We start from the raw sequence: 22,187 nt of genomic DNA on the forward strand, positions 1-22,187 counted from the left end.
TTAAATTTAACTAAAACAAGAACAGAATATTATTACGGAAGACATGCTATTTCTAATTTTCAAGATTCCTTTTGAGTTCAATAGATATTTGTGCTTATAATAATTTGTTTAAATGAACACTATATTGAAATGTCCATTTTATTAAAATTAAGTTTTCGCAATGGGCGTATTTTTGAACTTTATATGGTAGAATATAATTAAAATTCTAAATTTTTAAAAATCTGTACAATAATTTCATGTAACAATTTTTGTAATAATGTCCAGCATTATAACATGTCTTGTTTAAAATAAGAGTAATACATACCAATTAAAAAATAAATTTATGTCATGATTACATTACTAATGATATATATGGCTATGTGTATAATAAGAAACATGAAATCAATTCTAATGACATTTTAAGCACCATAAAACCTTAGGATGATGTTAAAATTTTTCTACTTAAAAAAGAAGAAAAAAATTAAACACCTATAAATTATAATATGGAAAGCAACATTTTTATTCATAAAAAATGACTAGCATTTTTATCTAATAAAATTTCATCTTTTAATACTTAAAAAAAGTCATACATTTAAATTTAAGCATTTCATTTCAGCATGTTTTTCCCCTTTCAAATAGGTGTACAGAAAAAGGAATTTCAATAATCTTGACTAGGAGATATTTGACTAGATTTATTAATGACGTACTTAGTCTCATAATAGTCATAGGAAGATAAACTTTCATATACTCAATTTCAGTATTATAAACAACATCATTAGAAGATAGACCTTCATATTCTCAGTTTCAAGGTAAATAACATCAGTAGAAGATTGACTCTCATTCATAGACTCAATTTCAATGTAAATAACAGCATTAGAAGATGCACCTCCATGTATTTGATTTAAATGTAAATAAATTATAATTATATGGTAGATGAAAATTTCAAAATAAAAAAATTAGTACTTAATAATTATAAATAAATATATACACCGACAGAACATTTAGCATTTAAAACACATACTGAATGCTGTTGAGATCAAAACTGTATCTGAAAGTAAAAGAGCTACATTTCAAATGTAGAGCTTGCTTTCTAAAAACAATGAATGAAATACAGGGATGCCAACCTAAAATAAAGATTTTCCATACTTACAGAGCAATTTTTTTCATAGAATTAATTTTTCATAGAATATTGCAATGCAACATTTCATCAACATTCTAGAAGTTATTTTTTTAATAACTAGAAGTTCTAATATATTTAATTGCATAGAGATTTGCAATCAGAATTTATAAAAATAGAAAAACAAAAATTAAATTACAAAATGAATAAATAAGTTCAATAAAAATAAGAGTTTGCCTCCACATTGCAAGAAAGATAAGAAGCTCTTTATAACACAAGCATTGAGACATGAAGAATCAGATTTTATGGAATTTGGTGTTATATAGATACTTTCACATATCATAAAACTTAGATTCTGAAAAAGGTAAAATCTGAGGCAGATCGATATTAATATTTTAAATAAAATACTTTAATACAAAAATATTCATTTGATGGAGTATTATTTACAGAAAAAGTGAAATAATCAAGACATTAGAAATGAAATTTAACAAGTTACTTTAGAGATGGGAAAGTAAATGAAATTTCTGGAGAGTTGTGTTATATAGATCTTCTACTGTATGAAGAAAAAGAGATAATTTGAAGAAGAAAAAAAAATTACTAAAAAATGATGAAAGAAAACTGAAAATTTGATTCTTTAAGAGTTTTTAAAAGGTTAGTAATAGGAGTTAAATTCAGTAGAAACTACAGAAAATCCATATAAGTTAACATCCCTGAAACTTTAGCATGTGCAGTCACCAAAACAATCAGTCCATTTTCATGACAATCTTCCCAACACGGACACTTGGCAATTTTTTCATAGTTTCTGGCACAGAATCAAAGGAGACGGTATGGTAAACATTGGGCCTAAAAATAAAATCCTATAACTAAAAATTTATCAATAAGTACAGTACACAGTGCAATAAATTTTTTTATGTATGATAATTTTATTGTTACAATGTTTTACAGCTTTCTCAGCTCCTTTTTAAATATGATAAAAGTAAAATTGTGTAAACTGAAATCTTTTTTATATAGGTGTAATAAATATAGGAATATAGAAAAATAAATATAGGAATACATAAAAATAAATACATAGTAGCAATTTAAAAATATTAAATAGTATTGGGTTGTTTGGAAAGTAATTTTGTTTTTTCTAAATAAAGGGACTTAATTATGTTTTTTTCACAGTCAATTTCAGACTTAAGATGCATAATCATTACATATTTTGACATCTGATATAGCGAGGGTTACTTGTTAAAAAATTTGATTGATTCTACGCAGTAGTTTCTGTTATATTTTATTTTTTGCATTCAAAGAGGTAAAAATCTGCTCAAGCAAGAAAAAAAATAATTCAATGTGTATGAAAAAGATGTATTGGCAACAAGCCAGTGTCAAAACTGGTTTGAAAAATTTCAATTAAGATGTAGTATGATGCTACACCACGCAAGTTTAAGTTATTGATAATTCAATGAAGACATTGATGAAAATCGGTGAATAAGAAATTGTGAGGTCACTGAGATATTAATTTTATCGAACTCAACCGTTCATGAACCTACAATAAAGCCTACAATTTATTCTTAAACCTCAGCGTATGGATACCTCATGCTGTTACAGAAAGAAATTTAAGCCGTTGTATTGACACTTGTGTTTTGTTTTTCAAACACTAAGAAAAATTATCCAAAATTGAAGCACATCATCACAGGGAACAAGAAATGAATTGTCTACAACAATGTTGTGGTCTCTACAAAATTCTTTAGCTGGTAAAACCTTTACTTAAAATAAGGAGGTCAAAAATCACCCGGGAACAAAACTTTTATGCATCTGGAATTATGCTACTACTAGAAAGATTGCAAAAGCTATTAGACCTGAATGAACAATATATGAGTCAATAAAATATTTATTCACTATAAGAAAATTGCCTCCCATTTTAGTAAAAAAAAAAAAAAAAAAAATTAAATTTCTTTCCAAACGACACAATATTTATTAACATGTTACAACGATTATTAAATTACTGAATACTGCTATTATTTAATCACTTATATTTGAACAGGGATTGACTTCACTGTCACAAATTTAAGGAATATCAAAATTTTATCTTAATCATCTACAAATTTATATAATGATAGGATATTCTTCAGAGAACAATAAGATATTCACCCCAATAGATTATATATAAATTTAAGAAAAACAGTGACAAGGAAATTCAACCATGATTTGTAGCCAATTAATAAAAATAACTTAAAAGTGTAAATCCATCTTAGTGCTTCAGTAGCACAGTCGGCCAGGACGCTGCTCACACTGCTGGTTGCTGGTGGAGAGTCTAAGCAACTAGTGTCAGCAAAATGCATGGAAGAAAGTTCCTTTATAAGTTGCTGTGTGGAAATTTGGAGAGAGGGGTACCAGCTCAGACACTTTCCCTGTCATCCGATATTGGTCAAAATTTTGTGGGTTCCTAACAAGACTCTTAAAAGAAAGAAACCTTGCCCTTAAAAACAGGGCTGCATGCTTAGTTATGATTTGGTGGCTATCTATTTTTATCAAAACATTTTAATAAATAGTTCAATAATTTAGACAAAAAGAGAAAAAAACACTTGCTAATCACTCTGCGACTCAAGATATAACATAGCTCTTTGACAGAAGAAAATTCAGGCCTTAAAAAAGTTTTTAAGCAGAGGTAATTGTTAATAATACCTTACACTATTAAAAACAAACTGTTTAATTAATAAGAACATTAGGTTAATTACTACAACCTTATTTAGAACGAATCATTTGGAGTAAAAATTAGATAAAAAAAAGTTAATTACTTTACCTTATAACACCATCAGCAACTTTTTCCATTATATCCATTAGAATATCTGATAGAGTTAAAGAATTGCTTTGAATAAACTAACAATAATTGTAATGCACTAATGTAAGGTTTATAAGAAACTTTGAACAAATAATTTAATTATTTAAAGTGATGATAGCAAAAAAAATTGTCCCGACCTTAATAATTTTTAAAGAATATCAAACAAGTAACCTTCCAACTCATATATTTGAAAAATTATTATAAATTAATTTAACTTGGTTAACAGTAAATAAAAAATAACAGCTAAATATAAGGATACGTAGGTATTGTCCTTGTTGAGTTGATGATAGAGTCCAGGCATGCTCAAATAAGAAACCAAGGCTTGCACACTTTAAAAATAGAAGTCTGGAATTGGATGGATCAAGCTGAAATTATACAAATAAATTTTTTTTTATGTAAAGTAAACTTCACAAGTGCAAATTTAGAACTTGAGAAATAAAGTATCAATTTTTATTTTTTAATTTAGAAACTTTTTTCAATTTAAAATAAGAATTTTTTAAGAAAAATATTAAAAGTTCTTTTACACATTAAAACATGTTAAAAGAAATGCTCTACAGCATTTAAATGAAATTGCATCAATAACATTTTAAAATGCACCTCTGTCAGAAAAGCATATTTAATGTAAAATTTTCAATGCAATTTTGGTTGAGTAGAATCCACAAAATGAAAAATTGCATCTCCTTAAAACTGTACAACCACAAATACTAAGTATTCTATTTACTGATTAAAACACATTATTTATCTTTTAAAAACAAACTTTCAAAACATTTTTTTTAAAGAAATGAATATTTTTTAAAGAAATAAATTTTTCCACAACTAATTTTTGGGAGAAAAAAAATTTCTAGCTCATTTAGGTTCACATCAGAACCGATGGTGAGCAACAGGATCATTCAGCTTGACCTAATAGGCACAGGTAATAATTACAGGGCTGAGATGTAAAGCTTACAATTAAAATTAATTTTTCATTAAGTCAATGAAACAGGATTCTTTTAAATCTTTATTTAAGTAAAAATACATAATAAGTAATGATAGCTATGATCAGTGAATATTTTTTCTATTATTAAGGTCATTTGTATTCATTATAATAAATCTCAAAATATTGTAAAAAAACTAACTTTAAAGAAATTCTTCCATTAATTACAATTAGAGTCTCTTTAATTTAAGTTCACGGGTGCACATAAATAAATTACATAATTCAATACAAAATGAAAAATAACAATAAAGGGTATTTCTAGTAAATTAATTAAGCAAGAAATAAAACATAAAATACACTTATAGACGTTTTCTTTTCCACAAGGAAATAATGTTAATTTCATGGTAAAAAAAATATTTTTAAAAAAGAATCAAATATAAAGTATATATGTTTCAATTATTTTAAGCATTTGTACACTCATCCTAAAAATTAAGAAATGAAATAAAGTTTTCATTATGGCAAAATTATTGATATTTTACTTTTAATAGATTCAACGAATTTTTCCTTTCACACATTACAAAAATAAAAGGTACAAAAATTATTCAAATTAAACATTTAGATTTGATAAACATTCTAATGAAATGTAGAAAATTTTAAATTTTAATATGGGATTACAAGTGGGCACTCACTAATTCCGTTTTATGAAATTCTGAGCACTATTAATCATGATTCGTATTTTCATTTTTGATATTTTACAGATTCTATTAAGAATTAACATAAAATGGTAAACTCAGTCCTAGCAGCAAAGGCACAAAAAAAATTATAGGATATTTTATTACAAAATATAGTAAAGTTTTTTAAGGGACAGATCCCAAATCAAGTTACCCAAGTTTAACAAATATGAATATACAATTTTATGTCATTATGTTACTTAGCTCTATTTAACTTATGAACAAAGAAAATTTTTTTTAATTTATTATATTTTGAATAATACCCAGGTTTGAAAGAAAATTAAGCTCTTTTTTTCTATAATTATAACACTTAACGGAACAGTATTTTATTGAAAAGTAGTCAATTCCATATCTTAAAATTTCATCAAAACAACTAGTATTTGTAAAAAAAAACACAAATAATTTATTTTTAATTACATATATTTAATATCTCATTTCAAATCTTTTTTTATCAACTAAATAAATAGATATTGAAAAGAAAATATGGTTTTAACAAAATAATGAAAATATATAACCTAAAAACTTGGTAATTTTAGCTAGGCATTCACTAATACAAAGTAGAGAATATAAACTCTTAAGTTTTGAACACAAAAGTTTTCAGTAAAAAAAAAAAATCCTGTTTGAAAATGGTATATTTTATTTGGGCTGCGATGGCTAACTATTCGCCTTCCAATGAGGTGAACTGGGTTTGAATCCCAGGAATGGCTGTCCGATATAAATTCTGCATCCGGCTTGCACATACCACAGTGCTGAAGTGAAATATCATCAGCGGATCATGGGTCCCCTTGTTGTCAGGCTAACCGTGGGTGGTTCTTGTGGTCTTCTTCGCCATGTAACACAAATGCAGGTTAGTTACACCAAAAAGTTCTCCACAAAGGCAAATTTCTCCCAATACTAGATTCAGATCCTTCTGGACTGGGTTCAAAAATTACAAGGCTACATAGTTTAACATTAGAAGTCATAAACCCAAAAATTGGGTCAGCTGTTCAAAGATGGTTATAACAATATATTTTATTCAATATTGTATTACTTTGATTATTTTTTTAGCCACCAAACAAACAAATATTGAAAACAAAATATAGTTTATGAAAATGAGTAACACTAAAAAATTTATAGTAAGAGAAACTTTATATTAAAAAAATATAGGACAAATAGAGTAACTGGAAATTTTGCAAACTTTAAAATTAATATTGTGATATGAAAACTGAAATTTACCTGTAAGTTTTCTTTTGATGTAATCCATCTTCCACCAACAGAAAGAGCAGATATTATTTCATGTTTACTTGGAATAGGATAAGAATAGTTATCATTAGTTAAGATCCTGTATTCATTATCAGAAAACAGGGTGACACCATTATCAATAATGAGATCAACACCCAGTCCACCAGTTTCTTCCATACAGGCAGACCATATCATTTCACTGTTGCCATTTCTGAAGCTTGATGTATGGAAGGGCGTCAGGTTGTTCTTTTTTCGGAGATCGATAACCAAAGCCAGCTGGTCATCCAGACCTTCTAGGTATAGTTTTTCATCTTCCGAGCTGATAGTTGTAATGACCTGTAGTTAATAAAAAAAGAAATATAAAGAACCTAATGAGATTGATATTTTTTAAATGTTCAACAGTTGAAGACATCAAAATCACAAATCAGTATTACCTTAAAAACGTAATATTTCAATCATTAGATTTTCAAGGGAAGCATAAGAAATACAATTGTATTTATCGAACTCATTTCTTACATAACTGATACATCAACATCAAAATAATTGGTGGAAAAAACTCCTCTATTTCTTCAATTTATTACTACATATATATTGATAGGGTGGATAGAAAAATTAAATTTTCGAAATTTCTTTTCTGATAGTGAACAAAACTTAACCCAACCAGTTAAAAAGTATAAATAAAATAGTTTTAATTTATTTTGATTCTATCTACTGGCTCACTTGATTTAAATATTAAGAAACTACACAAAAATGTCCTATTTATGCTTTCGCTTAACTTTGATTTCTAAATCATTTTTAACATTACTAAAGCAATTAGCAAATGAAACTCTCTTTACAACCCTAAATAGTAAGTATGAGAAGGAATATTATATGAGAATACCGCACCATGAGCTAAACTTGGCATATTATATGGATAATTCTTCATTTCTTGACAAATTGCTTTGTTTATAATAGGGTAAAATGTGTATAAAACAAGATAAGGTTCTTTATATTTTTGGAAATATTGAAAAACTGAAAGATAACATGCTAGCATTCGATGTAAAATACCAGGATTTTTAAGACTTCTGGTAAAAATCCAAAATTCATAAATACCCGAATATGATTTTTATTGAAAATTCAATGGTTATATTTTTATTTTAGGTTTTGTAAAAATAAATATATTTAAGGCACAACTAAGTTTTGCTCTTTTGTTAATAATCAATTTGTTAATAATCAATGTTGTTTTGTTAATAATCAATTTGTTATTTACTAAGAGGAAAAATTCATCAAACTGAATGTGCAAATTGTTGAAATTGTAATTTAGTTTTCTTATTTGAGACTAGTTGTTTAATACTCCTTAAATTAGTATTTCTATTCATAGATTCAAGATTTATGATTGTAAAAGTAACATCTGAATTAGGGAATGCAAAAAATTATTAAACCTTTAAGTATTTGATTATATTATACAAAATGTTTCTTGCATATGAAAAAAATTTTTTTCTTTCCGTTGATCCCTATTTAGTTGTGATGTGATACCTTTCTGAAAAATTATGACCAATGTGTCAATTATTTAAATTGACTAACTTTATTTTTATCATTACAACATTTGATTAAAAAAAGATGAGTTAAAATTTAAAAGATTCAGCTCGTGATTTAAAAGAGGTATACAATATATGCTGGCATTAATATTTTATTATTTTAAGAGAATATTTAATTATTTATTTAAACTGTTACGTTTAAATGTGGTTAGGAAGCTACTTCCTCTATACATAGGGAAGAAAAAAAACTATTCTTCATGCAGTTATACACCTTGCAATTTTAAATGCATGTTAAAGATGCATTTAAAAATTGCAAGTTAAACCTGTATAATTCTAAACAAATAATTGAAGACATTTTATTTATTATGCTAAACAACAGAGTAAAATATATGTTTAGTTTTATCACTTTATACCTAATTTTTGAGAAAACTTAATTTCAATAATTCTTATAGGAATGAAAAGAATATTTTAAATTTTTTTTGTTAATTAAAAGCATATCATTTATTGTACTTCAACTGAAATTTTTTTAAATAAACTAAATGCTATAAACTTCAGTCTGATTAGAGCATAGTAAGTAAAAATAGATATATCAAAGGCATGTAAATGAAAAATCCAATCTGAATCAAATGTTTTTTTACATTAAATATTAAATAAAGACAAAAACAGTATCAAGAAAATTGATGCCAAAGTTTGTCACTAGGTGAGATTTTAAGGGTTTGATTTTTATAGTTACATGTTATGTTATGTTTTAAGTTAAAGCTAGAATTATTATTATTTTCTTTTTTGCTCTATTCAAAATAATAAATATAATATTTTTCGAATTTATAAACAATGTCTTTGATTAATTTTTTCCTATATTACAGCTGATATATAAATTTTTAAAACAAATATGCCGGTCGACAATAAATTTAGGAAAACAAATTATGAATTTTAGAATCCTCCAAGGATGAGTCACACTATTTTTACTGTTAGAAATAAAAATTTAAAAGAAATTTTTTTTTTAACATGGAAGAGTGTTCTCCTCTTAGTGCACACAACAGACTTGCAGCAGATTGCGTGAGAAGAGACTACTGTAGCAACATGGTAGTGAAACCAATAAAAATATATCAACCTCTTACAGGGTTCCCACTCAAACTTTTAAAAAAAATTTCAATGACTTTCAAAAACTTTTCAATGACTTTCAAGGACCTAAAATCAAATTTTTCAAGGACCTATTCAATATTGTTATAAGCTAAAGTACATGTCAACCAGATTTTACAATTACGTAGAAGCAGAAATTGTATATATTTTAATCATTATGCTTATTTCACAACAACAAAAAATTATTTATTAAATTTATCAGCTAATAATACGAATGGTTGATAGTTACATTGCTGTTTCAAATTACTTTAAAAAATTCCAATTGACCAAAAAAAAAAAAAAAAAAATCCAATTGACACAGGATACTAGCCAACATTTAAAACTAGCATCAGTGAAACTTTTCATGACAAATGAATTAGAATTAATGAAACTGAATGAATGAGTAATGCATATTACATTAAACAAGCATAGTAAATAATTGATAAAGTTTGTGTAATTGCACGGTTTTTAAAATATAAATACTTTTTTTAATATGTTAGATCAAATTTTAAGTTACAGGAAATGTATATAATTAGATAAATTATCAAAATATATCTATTTAACATATCTGTTTCAATTTAAAAATCAAATTTTCTATGCTCTTACTTAAGAATATCAGTAATGTATTTTGAACATAATAAAATCTATTGTAGAACAATATTTTACAGATAACTAAGACTTACCAAGCTTTATTTTCTTTAAAATATATCCATAAAATGTAAATTTTGTTAATATGCCTAATTTTCACAAATTGCAATTTGTGTTTCGAAAGGTGCTTAATATAGGACAGATATGTGTGATTCCAAAATCATTTTGATGAGAATTGTGGGTGGTAATTCTTAAATCTCTCTTTTGTGAATCGCAATGCGTGATTTGTAAACTACTAGAATAAGAATCGTGAGGCATGATTGATAAATAACTTTAATGTGAATCATGATGTGATTTATAAAATACCTTAATACAAATCCTGATGAGTAATTTGCAAATCACTTTAAAGTAATATTCGATATGTGATTCATTGATCACTTTCAGTTAAACCACAATTCGTAGAACATTTTATGTGAATTTCTGATCCATAAATCAAGAATCAGTTTAATGTGAATCACGATGTTTATTCATAATCAATGAAACCTGTAGGACTAAACTTTATTTATTAGCAGTAAAAACTGAATGTAAAAATTTGATTGTAAATGATACAAAATTAATTATCCTTCTTACATAAATTAAAAGAACAAATAGGACAACAATATTAACCTGTTGTAATAATGAAGTCAACACATTAAACATGTTTCTAAATCAATTAAACCCTATATATCATTCGCAAAACTATGACTAAAAAACCTAAAATTTGCTAGAAATTTCAGCTTTCAAAACATCAGAGATATGAACAACAATCTGATCTGAAAAATCTAGGAGAGAAAAGTTTTGCATCTTCTTTAACCCCTTTTCACTTCAAGCATTAAAAATTGCATAATTAGAATTTCTATAATTTTCCTTTGAATTTATATATTTTTTTCATTACTTTTTTGCAAGGAAAATTAGTAGTATTTTAATTTCTAAAAAATCAAGTACTTTTCAAGTACCCTATGGCAGAATTCAAGGACTTTCTGGGGCCCTGATTTTTTTCAACCAAATTCAAGGACTTTCAAGGTTTTTCAAGTACCGTGGGAACCCTGTCTTATTAAAAAGAGGTTTTATTGCACACGTTAAAAAACATAAAGACCCTGTAAACAAACTAAAAAACCATGTAAAAAAAACCTGTCTGGCAAACTTGGTTACAATAAATATCAATCACCTTAATAACTGAATATTCATTGACATATTTTACTCTAAAGCATACACTTCTTTTAATTAAAACCATTTCCATAACCATTCTCTTCATACAGCTTTTGTTGGAAATAAGGACTTCGACTAACCTTTTGATGCAGAATTTTATTCAATTCAATTTTATTTCATTCTTTCTAATTAGTTTAGGTGAAAAATATTGTAATTAGCATTTAATAATTGATGGTTATGAAATACAGCATGAAACATCGGTCTCTTTTTTTTTTGTGTTAAGGAAAAAAAATCGTCCACACAAAAAATTTTGAAATCTGCAGTCATTTAGATTTAAGAGAAACAGTTATTCATCACTGTTATTCATTTCTTTGATTTACAAAATAAACAGATAAATGTTTGTTAGATAGAAATGTTTGAAAGAAAAAAACACTTTTACTTACCTTTTTTGAACTTTTTACAAACATAATTCCGATAACATACCAGATTTCTTTTTAGTAACAATTAAACTGTTTTTTTTTTTATAATTAAAAAATATCAAAATATATTTTTGCAAGCATCAAGAGCATCAGAAAAGCTAATAATATCAAAGATAAGCCACAGAAAGAAAATATATACAGAATTAGTCAATTTTCACGCATTTCTTATAAATTAAAATTCTATAATAGGTAATAAAAACGCAAATTATAGAGTCAAATCCACTAACTTTTGCACCCCAGTGATGAGCTAACTGAATGCATAGACTACCAAACGCTGAAGCCCCATCCATAATCAGAACAGTGTCCCCATGACTCAAACGGCCCAAGTAGTGAAGAGCAGTATATGAACGGACAGCATCACCAATACACGCAGCAGCATCTACGTAACTCACTTGTTCAGGCTTTTTAGCTAGAAATTAAAAAAAAAGGTATAAAATACAACTTCATTACTTGTTTTCAGAAACTTGCATCAAAATTTAAATTTTTTTTATTACTATTCTTAAAATTATTTAATAAGAATATGTAAATATAAAACAAGAAGTGCTAATTCTTTTATAGATCTAAAACACAGATAAACTGAAATTTGTGGGTTAAAACTCTAAATGTTCACGGAATGCATCTAATAGAGAATAATTCACGGAATGCATCAAATCAAGAGGAGAAAAACATTTACTCCTATTTAAAATATTACTTTTTGCAATAGTTTACAGATAATTTAATAAATGGTGCAGGAGACAAAATGAGTGAACAATTTTTCCTACCTTGAAAGACATCAAAAATTAAAGTTCCAGTTTTAAGTTTGCAGATAAACCAAAAACAATATGTAACAAGTCAAATACAAATTTAAAAGAAACCAACAAAAGCATAAATTAAATACAATTAGTAGCCCATACTTTTGATTTTTCGGATTAAGATGAATTTTTTACACTATATTAATTTTCTTTTATCGTCAAGAAATTAAAAAATATAGATATAATATCAAAATGGCATTTCCTTACAAAAATATACACACCAAACAGTTGTTCAATTCAAAAACTTTTTTGGATAGAACTATGGAGGGTGCAAGCAAATAGTACTTTTTAAATGCAAGCAAATAGTACTTTTTAAAAATATTTTGTTAAAATTTGAGAACATTATTTGAAAAGTTTAAAAGAAATTGTTTATAATTTTTAGAAAAAAACATTTTAAATTATTATTTTGTAAAAAAAATTCACTAGTTTTTATTCAAACTTTCGAATTTGGCATTAAACATTATTTAAATATGAATTTTATGCAAACTATTGTAAAAAAAGTAAATCATAACATATTCGAACAGTAGTAACCAGTTTAATAAATTTATTAAACATATCAAGTAAAATCAAATCAAAGTAAAATCAATCAAATCATATCAAAGCAAAAAAACTAAACAAAATAAAAGTTAAAAGGGAAACTTGTTTTGTCTTTCTAAAAGGTAAGTTTAAAAAAAAATTTATCAACAGTGTTATGTTATTACATTGCATTTTTGTCACATCTCAAATATAATCTATATTCCTAAAAGTAAAGGTTAAAATATCTTATTATACCAGAATAAAAGAGTGTGGAAACGTTAACAGAAAAATTATGGAAAATCTTTCAAAACAAAATGTCAATGGGTAATTAGAAAGAAACATAAAATGTAAACAGAATTTATTTGACACCATTTTATATCATCAGAATTATTATGTAATTATTTATATTCCACCATATTTTTATATTATATCATAAGAAGTTAAGAAAAATGTTCTTAAAATAAATAAGCATTCTTGGTGTGAAGGAAAAAAAAAAAGAAGACATAAAAGCACTTCAATTAACATTAAAATATTTTATTATTTATAATTTTTTTATTATATCATAAAGTTAGGTAAAAATTAAAAGCTTTGAGGGAATTATTATCATTCTTTTTAAAAAAAATTTGCAAATGCAGTTCATATATACAAATGTCTAACATTACAAATAATAAAAATATTTTTAAAATAAAAATTAAAAGATTAATGCGAAAGTAAGTAAAAAGGCAAACGATAAATCACAACAAGATTTATTACTTAAAAATAAAATAAATTCAAGTCTGAAAATATTTAAATTGAATATTATCAGATTCCAATTTGTTAAATATAAATACATTAGAGGTTTAGGAAAATAGATGATTAAAAATACTTACTGACATCGAATTCATGTAAAACTACATATTCGGCACATCCCGAAAAACCATAATCCAAAGGAATGATACCTAAAAACAATTACCATGGGTTAAAAAATGTATAAAAGTAATACATTGATTTCAAAAAATGCACAAACATATTTAAATTTCTAACTGGGAAGAAAAAAGAAAGACTAACTTTATTTTTTGCGAATTATCATCATAAAACAAATATAATATTCTATATAAATATTACTATTTGAAATAATGAAAAAAAATTATAATTTATTAAAAATTTTATAACTTTAATTTATAAGTTTAGTCAGTTTATAAACTAAGTTATTTCATTAATTTAGTTCATAAATTCATCAAATATATTAAATAATTTTGTAAAAATATCAAGCATTGGACTTAGGTTTAAATTCATATATTTATGTATTATGCAGTTAATAATTCGTTGCTTGCTTGGTATTAGTCATACTTCTCTTGTCTTGCAGAATTTGTATCTTTTGCAGGGATATGTTACCTAATTCATAGTATTACTAATTTTTTAACTCAAAAATATGACACGTTCACAATACAAATGCATTCTGATTAGAAAAATCATACAAGTTACATGAAAAAATCTGAGGCATGTTATTCGTAAGTTTAGTCACTTTGCTTCGCTTTAAGTTTAAAATGCTTTGTTTTAGAGAAGTTTACAGTGCTTTTTTTACACAGTATAAGCTTGCTAAAAAATATTTTGAATTACTTTATTATCTAAAAATGATTATATATAATTTTTTGTTGTTCCAAACTTCATGAAAAGAAAAGCAAATTTCCTTAATCATTACTTATTTACTTTAAAGATTTAAATAAAAATTTTTGTAAAAAACTCAGCTATGAAAATTACAACTTAAATAGCAAATTAAATTATTTGCACAAAAAAACCCAAAAAACTAATAAAACTTTTTTTTTCTTAAAAGCAACAAACAAATAAATAATAAAAATAACAAACAAGTAATAAAAGTAACAAATCAAAGTTTTTTTAAGTGTCATAATTTTACACAATAGTTAACAGTTTTTAGAATTTTTGATTCCGATTGTTCCTTAAAAGTATGATTCATACAATAAAACGTTGACGACCGACTACATTCAAACTTAACATAGCAAAATTTCTGACATTTCAAATACTTGTGTATTTACACAGAAAAACAGACATTAAAGAACTTTTGATCAAAGAAATCATTGTATAGTTGATTCAAGAAAACAAAACCTTCTCTTCCATAATTAATCCTGTTTATGAAACTAGAAAATTACTAAACATTGATTATTTAAAGGATAAAAAAATTAAAGAAAAATAATTACCTACAACTTCATCACCAACTTTCAATGTACTAACAGCATTCCCAATTTCACGAACAATCCCTGCAACGTCTTTACCAACACTATATTGAGTAGGAGAAGTATCTCTGCTCACTAACTGCATCAACTTAAAATAAATAAATGGTTTTTATAGATAAATATTTTATGAATAGTTTTTTCTTATATACAGTAGAACCTTGGTTATTTAGCTAACAACCTCAGGAATAACCTTATCTGAATGCTGAAATTGCTGAATAATCTGAGGAATTTTGCAGGGCATTTTTTTTGGGTGTATCAATATCAAACTGATGAGGAACATTACTCAAAACAAGCAGTCATTATAATAAAGTTAAAAAAACAAAACAATTGTACTTTATTTTTGGATCATAAATAATATTACAACTAGGTATGTAAAAAAAAATATCATTGATACATTTTGTCTTCTAGCAGCCGGATTTTTGGATTGGTGATCACAAAATAATAATGGGATGCCCATAAGTGCCGTAGTGTGGGTCTCTCAATCCTGATTGGTAGTTGAAACATGGCATTTGTCTACGTTAGCAACTGTTCTTTCCATTTTATTTCGAGTAAGCCAAACCTGTCAAGCATAAATTCTCTAAAGAGACACATTCTATATTCCATCATAAAGATTCATTCACAAACATTTCAATTCTTTTATTATATAATGCTTGCTTAACACAAAGCCAGATACGAAGCCACGTAGAACATAAAAAAACTAATTCTTCATTGAAGTTGCCATGTACACAAAACAAAAATATATCACAGTTACAATAAGATACATAAACAAATAATCAGTCTAAGTTAGTTAAGTAAGAGATATAGGAAAAAGAATTATATTTTAACGAATTTGATGTGTGATACAGTGTAGTACTTAATTAACTTCATGCTAATTAACATTCTAACTTAGCTCAACTTAAACAAGCCATCTTGCTTTTATACAATTAGCTGGCGTTGAGATCTTAGGTCACATGTCTGGGTATCATTGATTGTCTTCTGATAGAGTTGCAAGTATTAAATTGAGTAATAATAATGAAACATTTGTCAAAATACTTTTAATGCACATTAGAAGAGATGACAGATAATCAAAATGTTAAATGATCGGATGCTAGATATTCAGGGTTCTACTGTATATAAGCATTTTATAAATATTTTTTTCATTATTTAACTGAGGTGTATAATTCTAAATATGATCTGTTTTAATCTAAAAGCTTTTAGAATAAAAATTTTTTTTTTTTAAAGAAGGTTTTCTTTAACCCAAACATATAGAAAACAAATAAAACTTGAATATTTAGTTCAAAATTAAAGATGTAATGAACAATAAAACTTTGTATGGTAAAATTATTGAATTAGGTATGGTAAAAAACAATAAAATTTTTTCGAAGACAAAGTGTACAAAATTTAGAGCGTTTTTTGATTCAGAAATATTAGGCATACACTTGGTCCTAAAATTGAAACAAATTAATGTAATTTTTATTCCACTACTGAAAAATCAAGTTATCAATCGATAAAAAAAAAATCATTGGGAGTTGAAATGTATTCAATGTTAACACAATTCTAATTTTCCTCAACTGCCATTTAGGAAAAAGGTTTTGTATTCCTCATTGTAGAAAATTTGAATACAAAGTTTGCAAATAGTTAACAACTAGGAATACTACTAATAGGCAATTTATTAAATGCATCTAATGTTAACTCAATTTTAATTAAATCTTGTATACAATACCCACATTCAAATCTGGTTATCTTTGTCTATAGAAAATAATACAGTCATAAAAATCTATTTCTTATTGTCTGCAAGTGATGAAAAATACTAATAAGTAAAAATAATTGAGAATTAAATAACATCATATTGCAACTAATTACATAATTGGCAATTATTGCATCTGCTACAAATGTAATTTTACTTCAATTTATTTTAAACAAAGTTTGAACACACATTCTATTTCTAAATCAAATTGCACATTTTAATGATGATTGATATCTGTAGTTTATGAATTTGAATTGTATCACATTTTCAAAAACATGATTTCTTAACTTTCAATGCTTTTATTTTAACCTAAATATAAAAATTAAAATTTTTATACCTAATTTTTTAAATTAGATTCCTTGATGTGAACATATTTTTAAACTTCAAACTGATAAAATATTGCCAGCTAATAAAATATAGTCAGCTTTAAATAAAAACTTATTTCTTCAAAATTGCTAAAAAAAAAAAAAAAAAAAAAAAAAAAAAAAAAAAAAAAAACGTTAATTAGGTACTTTATCTGGTGCAGCTATCAAATAAAAGCACAATCATTCACAAATGGAATATAAGTGGGAACATATTCAAATGATTAAGGGACTGACTAAAAATATTATATTAATTTATAGTTAGGGCATTTGATAGCATGTTTTGCCTGTAACTATTTATTTAGTTGACACACATAATAAATTTTAGAGAAAATACCTAAAAATTATTTCAGATAATAAGAAAAATATAGCTGATAAATACAGAAAAATAATGACAAAATTTTAATTTTTTGGTACTTACAAATTCATACTATTTAATACATATGAAAAGTAATCATAATCTTTAAATAAGAGTCCCAAAAAGTTAACAAGGAAAATATAATTTTTTTTGTTGTCTACCTCCATATCAGATTTAATTCTAAAGTTTGTTAAATTAATTTTACTAACACATTGCAAATACATTACATTAAAGTGACCGATAACATTAAAGCTTAAGTCGAGAACTTGAAATCAAAGCACCATAAACTTTTATAGTCAATATTAAACACATCAATTTATTACAAAGAAATCTGAAAATATTATTTAACCTAATAAAGTCAAGAGATATTTTATAAACACAAATAATATCTTAAAATTCATTCTTATAGATAGTCTGGAAAATACACTGTTATTAGGATCATAAGATCACTTTCAGTTTCATCAATTTTAAAAGAATAAATTTGTTAAAATGAAGGAAAATTTTTATTTTTAAGTAAATAAAATTAAGCATTTATACAATAAATATCAGTCATCGAATGTAAAGCAATCACCTTGATATCAACCTCAGAAAGAGAACATGCTTTAACTTCAATTAATACAGAATACCGTGTTAAAGGGGGCAGATCAGTCTGAAAGAAAAGAAGAAAAAAAAATTTAACCAAATGTACAAATATTTGAAACAAAAATTAACTAATGTCAACACACACATATGTATATAATCTTTTTTCACTATTATTGTTTTGAATAAATTCATTCACAAAAAGAGGAAGAAAAGCTAATTATAAATGCATAAAAAATATTTTCTATTGAACTATTTCATAACGCTTTAAAAATAAAGAGAAGGAATATACAGAAAGATTGAATTTTAAAATATGATCATTAAGGGAAATTCATAAAAAAAAAACATTTCTTTTATTTTAAATCTAACTTTTAAAACAATAGAAGATATAACGTAAAACAAGCAATTTTGAAACAATAAAGAAAATTTTCCCCCCTTTAATTTAAAATGGGAAGATAAATAGCTATAAGAGAAACATTAAAATTTTATTTTATAAGATTATAACCATTTTTTTCTTAAAATTACTAATTTCCTCTGAACCATTCAATTTGTAAAATACTTAATTTTGTAATCTTTAATGACAATTTTAAAACAATAAGGGAGGTAGATAATATTAAAAAATTTAGCAATTTCTCTTAAATAATTGAATTTAACTTGCATATAAATAGTATAAATGGAAGAATATTTAATTTAAAGTTATAGTTAAAGTTTTCCTTTTCTTTAAAATCTTTGATTTTTCTAAATCAATTCATTTATAATTGAGAGACTTGGTATAATACAAAGTATTTTTCCCTTCAATTTACTGTAGTTTTGAGGGCAGGCAATACAGCTACATGCTTTGATTAGCAAGAACCAGACATGAATCTAACAAGTAGTACAGATCTGCTTTGTGGTAAGTAGTACAGAGGAGATTGATGTAAACCTACTGAGTCTTAAAATTTGTTTTGGCTACTGGCAGTAATTTTTGAAGCTAGACTTATCTTGCAATAAGCCAACTTATATTATTTAAAAATTTGTTGGGTTTTTCATATCAGTATTTGTTTGCACCAATTGTAATTGTTAACAGTAACTACTTGATTCTTACACTTGGAATAAATTAAACATATTTAGAGTCTTTTCTAAAAGTAGCTATAAGTTTTGCCTTCTAAGTTTGCAATCTGTTTTTTAGTTTGTTATGCACCAATGCTAGGGTGAACATGTAAGTGCAGGTGCAAGGGGAGCTTTCCATACCAGTACCAATATAAAAATTTAGCAATTATTTTAGCAACTTTCATACAGTGGTCTACAAGAAACTAAAAACAAATTACAATTTTTCATTTCACCTGTACATGCAATTTCGGCTTAATCACTTATTAAAAAAAAGAAATAGAAAAGCACCAAAAAGGAAAAAAAAATTGCAGAAGTGAACCAATTCAAAGGGTATAACTCATATCTACATGCTTTTCTTATTTAAAATTTTTGCAAATTTTAAATATTGTTAGGGGGATATTTCTGTATCGTGATCTGTCGCGCCAACTACAATTGCCAAGGTGCCAAATAGATTTTAAACCTGCAATTTCTAAAAAAAAAAAAATACATGCAGATGTTTGCTCAGGGGTGGCTAGAAGTTATACCTTTTGAGTTTGTTCCTTTCTGTGATGTTTCTTTTAAAGTTTCTAGCTGGCCACTACCCAGAAGGTTCCAAGACTTGGGGCCAATTCTGCCACAGATCAATTCAAAGGGTATAACTCGTATCTACATGCTTTTCTTATTTAAAATTTTTGCAAATTTTAAATATTGTTAGGGGGATATTTCTGTATCGTGATCTGTCGCGCCAACTACAATTGCCAAGGTGCCAAATAGATTTTAAACCTGCAATTTCTAAAAAAAAAAATACATGCAGATGTTTGCTCAGGGGTGGCTAGAAGTTATACCTTTTGAGTTTGTTCCTTTCTGTGATGTTTCTTTTAAAGTTTCTAGCTGGCCACTACCCAGAAGGTTCCAAGACTTGGGGCCAATTCTGCCACAGATCAATTCAAAGGGTATAACTCGTATCTACATGCTTTTCTTATTTAAAATTTTTGCAAATTTTAAATATTGTTAGGGGGATATTTCTGTATCGTGATCTGTCGCGCCAACTACAATTGCCAAGGTGCCAAATAGATTTTAAACCTGCAATTTCTAAAAAAAAAAATACATGCAGATGTTTGCTCAGGGGTGGCTAGAAGTTATACCTTTTGAGTTTGTTCCTTTCTGTGATGTTTCTTTTAAAGTTTCTAGCTGGCCACTACCCAGAAGGTTCCAAGACTTGGGGCCAATTCTGCCACAGATCAATTCAAAGGGTATAACTCGTATCTACATGCTTTTCTTATTTAAAATTTTTGCAAATTTTAAATATTGTTAGGGGGATATTTCTGTATCGTGATCTGTCGCGCCAACTACAATTGCCAAGGTGCCAAATAGATTTTAAACCTGCAATTTCTAAAAAAAAAAATACATGCAGATGTTTGCTCAGGGGTGGCTAGAAGTTATACCTTTTGAGTTTGTTCCTTTCTGTGATGTTTCTTTTAAAGTTTCTAGCTGGCCACTACCCAGAAGGTTCCAAGACTTGGGGCCAATTCTGCCACAGATCACGATACGGAAATCTCTCCCTACAAGTTATACATTTCGAGTTGGTCCTTTTCTGTGATGTTTTTTTCAGTTTCTCGCGGGCCGCTGCCCAGAAGTTGCCAATACTTGGCGATTATTCTGCTACAGATCAGGATACGGAAATCTCCCCCTTGTTAGCACCTTGGCAATTGGAAATTTTCATAAATATTTTCAAGTACCAATACATAAGTCTTCCCTACACTCTACCTCGAGATTTTACTAATTTTAAAACAGTAAGAAACAAAACAGTATTTTGTAGAACAATGTAAGCATTGCATTGTTTTAGTTAAATAACAGGAATTCTGAAGTTTCATAGAGTTAATTTAATTTTGAAACAAGTGACATATTTTCATTTAACTAATTTTAATTTAAAAATGCACGTGTATTATAAATGCTTTAAAATAGCAAGAAAATTCCAAAACGCTGTAATTTTGCTTATGATAAATTCGTTTGAAAATGCTGATAAAATTTTAAAACGCTAGCATATAGCTTGAATTATTACTGTATAATATGCAGAAAAACATTACATAGGTAAACATTTAGTTTTAAAATTGCGCAAAAGTTTTCTTCGAATCAATCACCGATTCTCCAATTATTACTTTATTTGGTTTTTAACTCTCTTCTTAAAATGTGATTAAATGGGTGTAAAATAGAGATTTTACAAATGGATTTAAAATTAGAGATTAAATAAAATATGCGTCATTATAATGTTCACAATATGAAGTTATGCGGATGAACCGATCAATAAACAAACACATAGCAGATATAGTAAAAAAAATAAAATAAAAAAAGAGGATATAAATATAATATATATACATTGTTTTCGATGATATATTTTGGTGTCAATGTTCCAACAACTTCTTTATAAATACATTTCATCTTTTTTACAGACATTGCGGCAAATTATGTCTTTTCTCAATCTACCGCAGACATTCCAAAACCAAAACAAACACGCCCTTGGAGTATGTCCTTGAGATGGTTGTTGCCAACTGCATTTATCTAATCATGTTCAGTAATACAATTCAACGCTGAACTAGATCACCAACTTAACAATCAACGTTACAAATAAATTTCGCCTTGTATTAACATGCCGCATGAGCTTGTCAGTTTGAATGTATCATAAAAGAATGTGAGAGGTGGTATAAGGCTCTTGCGTCAACTATTGTACAACCAGAGATAGATGTATGTCCACAACATAATTAATTAAATAACTAAGTAAATTTATAAAATTTCATATTACTGTACATCAAAAATAAAATTCTTCAGAGTGAAAGTTACGTCCGAATAGTTTAGAAAGAAAAAATTAGCGTGAGATATGCA

The 22,187-nt window shown here is 26.3% G+C and overlaps 1 protein-coding gene across 1 annotated transcript; it reads right to left on the reverse strand.

The window, feature by feature from the left end:
* Window positions 1–970: 970 nt before the first annotated feature.
* On the reverse strand, window positions 971–21,855 carry LOC107445391 (ferry endosomal RAB5 effector complex subunit 4). The gene is made up of 9 exons (XM_016059776.4): window positions 21,684–21,855; window positions 18,232–18,309; window positions 15,179–15,302; window positions 13,853–13,921; window positions 11,904–12,085; window positions 6,780–7,121; window positions 4,180–4,285; window positions 3,882–3,927; window positions 971–1,939 (listed from the first exon to the last, which is right to left on the reverse strand). Exons 1-9 carry the CDS (start codon window positions 21,759–21,761, stop codon window positions 1,840–1,842), a joined length of 1,125 nt encoding a protein of 374 aa, XP_015915262.1. The 5' UTR covers window positions 21,762–21,855; the 3' UTR covers window positions 971–1,839.
* Between the last annotated feature and the right edge of the window lie 332 nt (window positions 21,856–22,187).

Source organism: Parasteatoda tepidariorum, chromosome 10 (genome assembly GCF_982258835.1).
Source record: "Parasteatoda tepidariorum strain Cologne lab strain chromosome 10, Ptep-v5.0, whole genome shotgun sequence".
Taxonomy (NCBI): Eukaryota; Metazoa; Arthropoda; class Arachnida; order Araneae; family Theridiidae; genus Parasteatoda; species Parasteatoda tepidariorum.

Coding starts and splice junctions, on each gene's coding strand:
- LOC107445391 (XM_016059776.4), bottom strand. CDS start 21,761: ATGTCTGTAAAAAAGATGAAATGTATTTATAAAGAAGTTGTTGGAACA. Junction 15,303..18,231: donor TTTCTGAGGTTGATATCAAG/GTGATTGCTTTA, acceptor ATTTATTTTAAG/TTGATGCAGTTAGTGAGCAG. Junction 4,286..6,779: donor CATCAAAAGAAAACTTACAG/GTAAATTTCAGT, acceptor GTATAATTTCAG/CTTGATCCATCCAATTCCAG.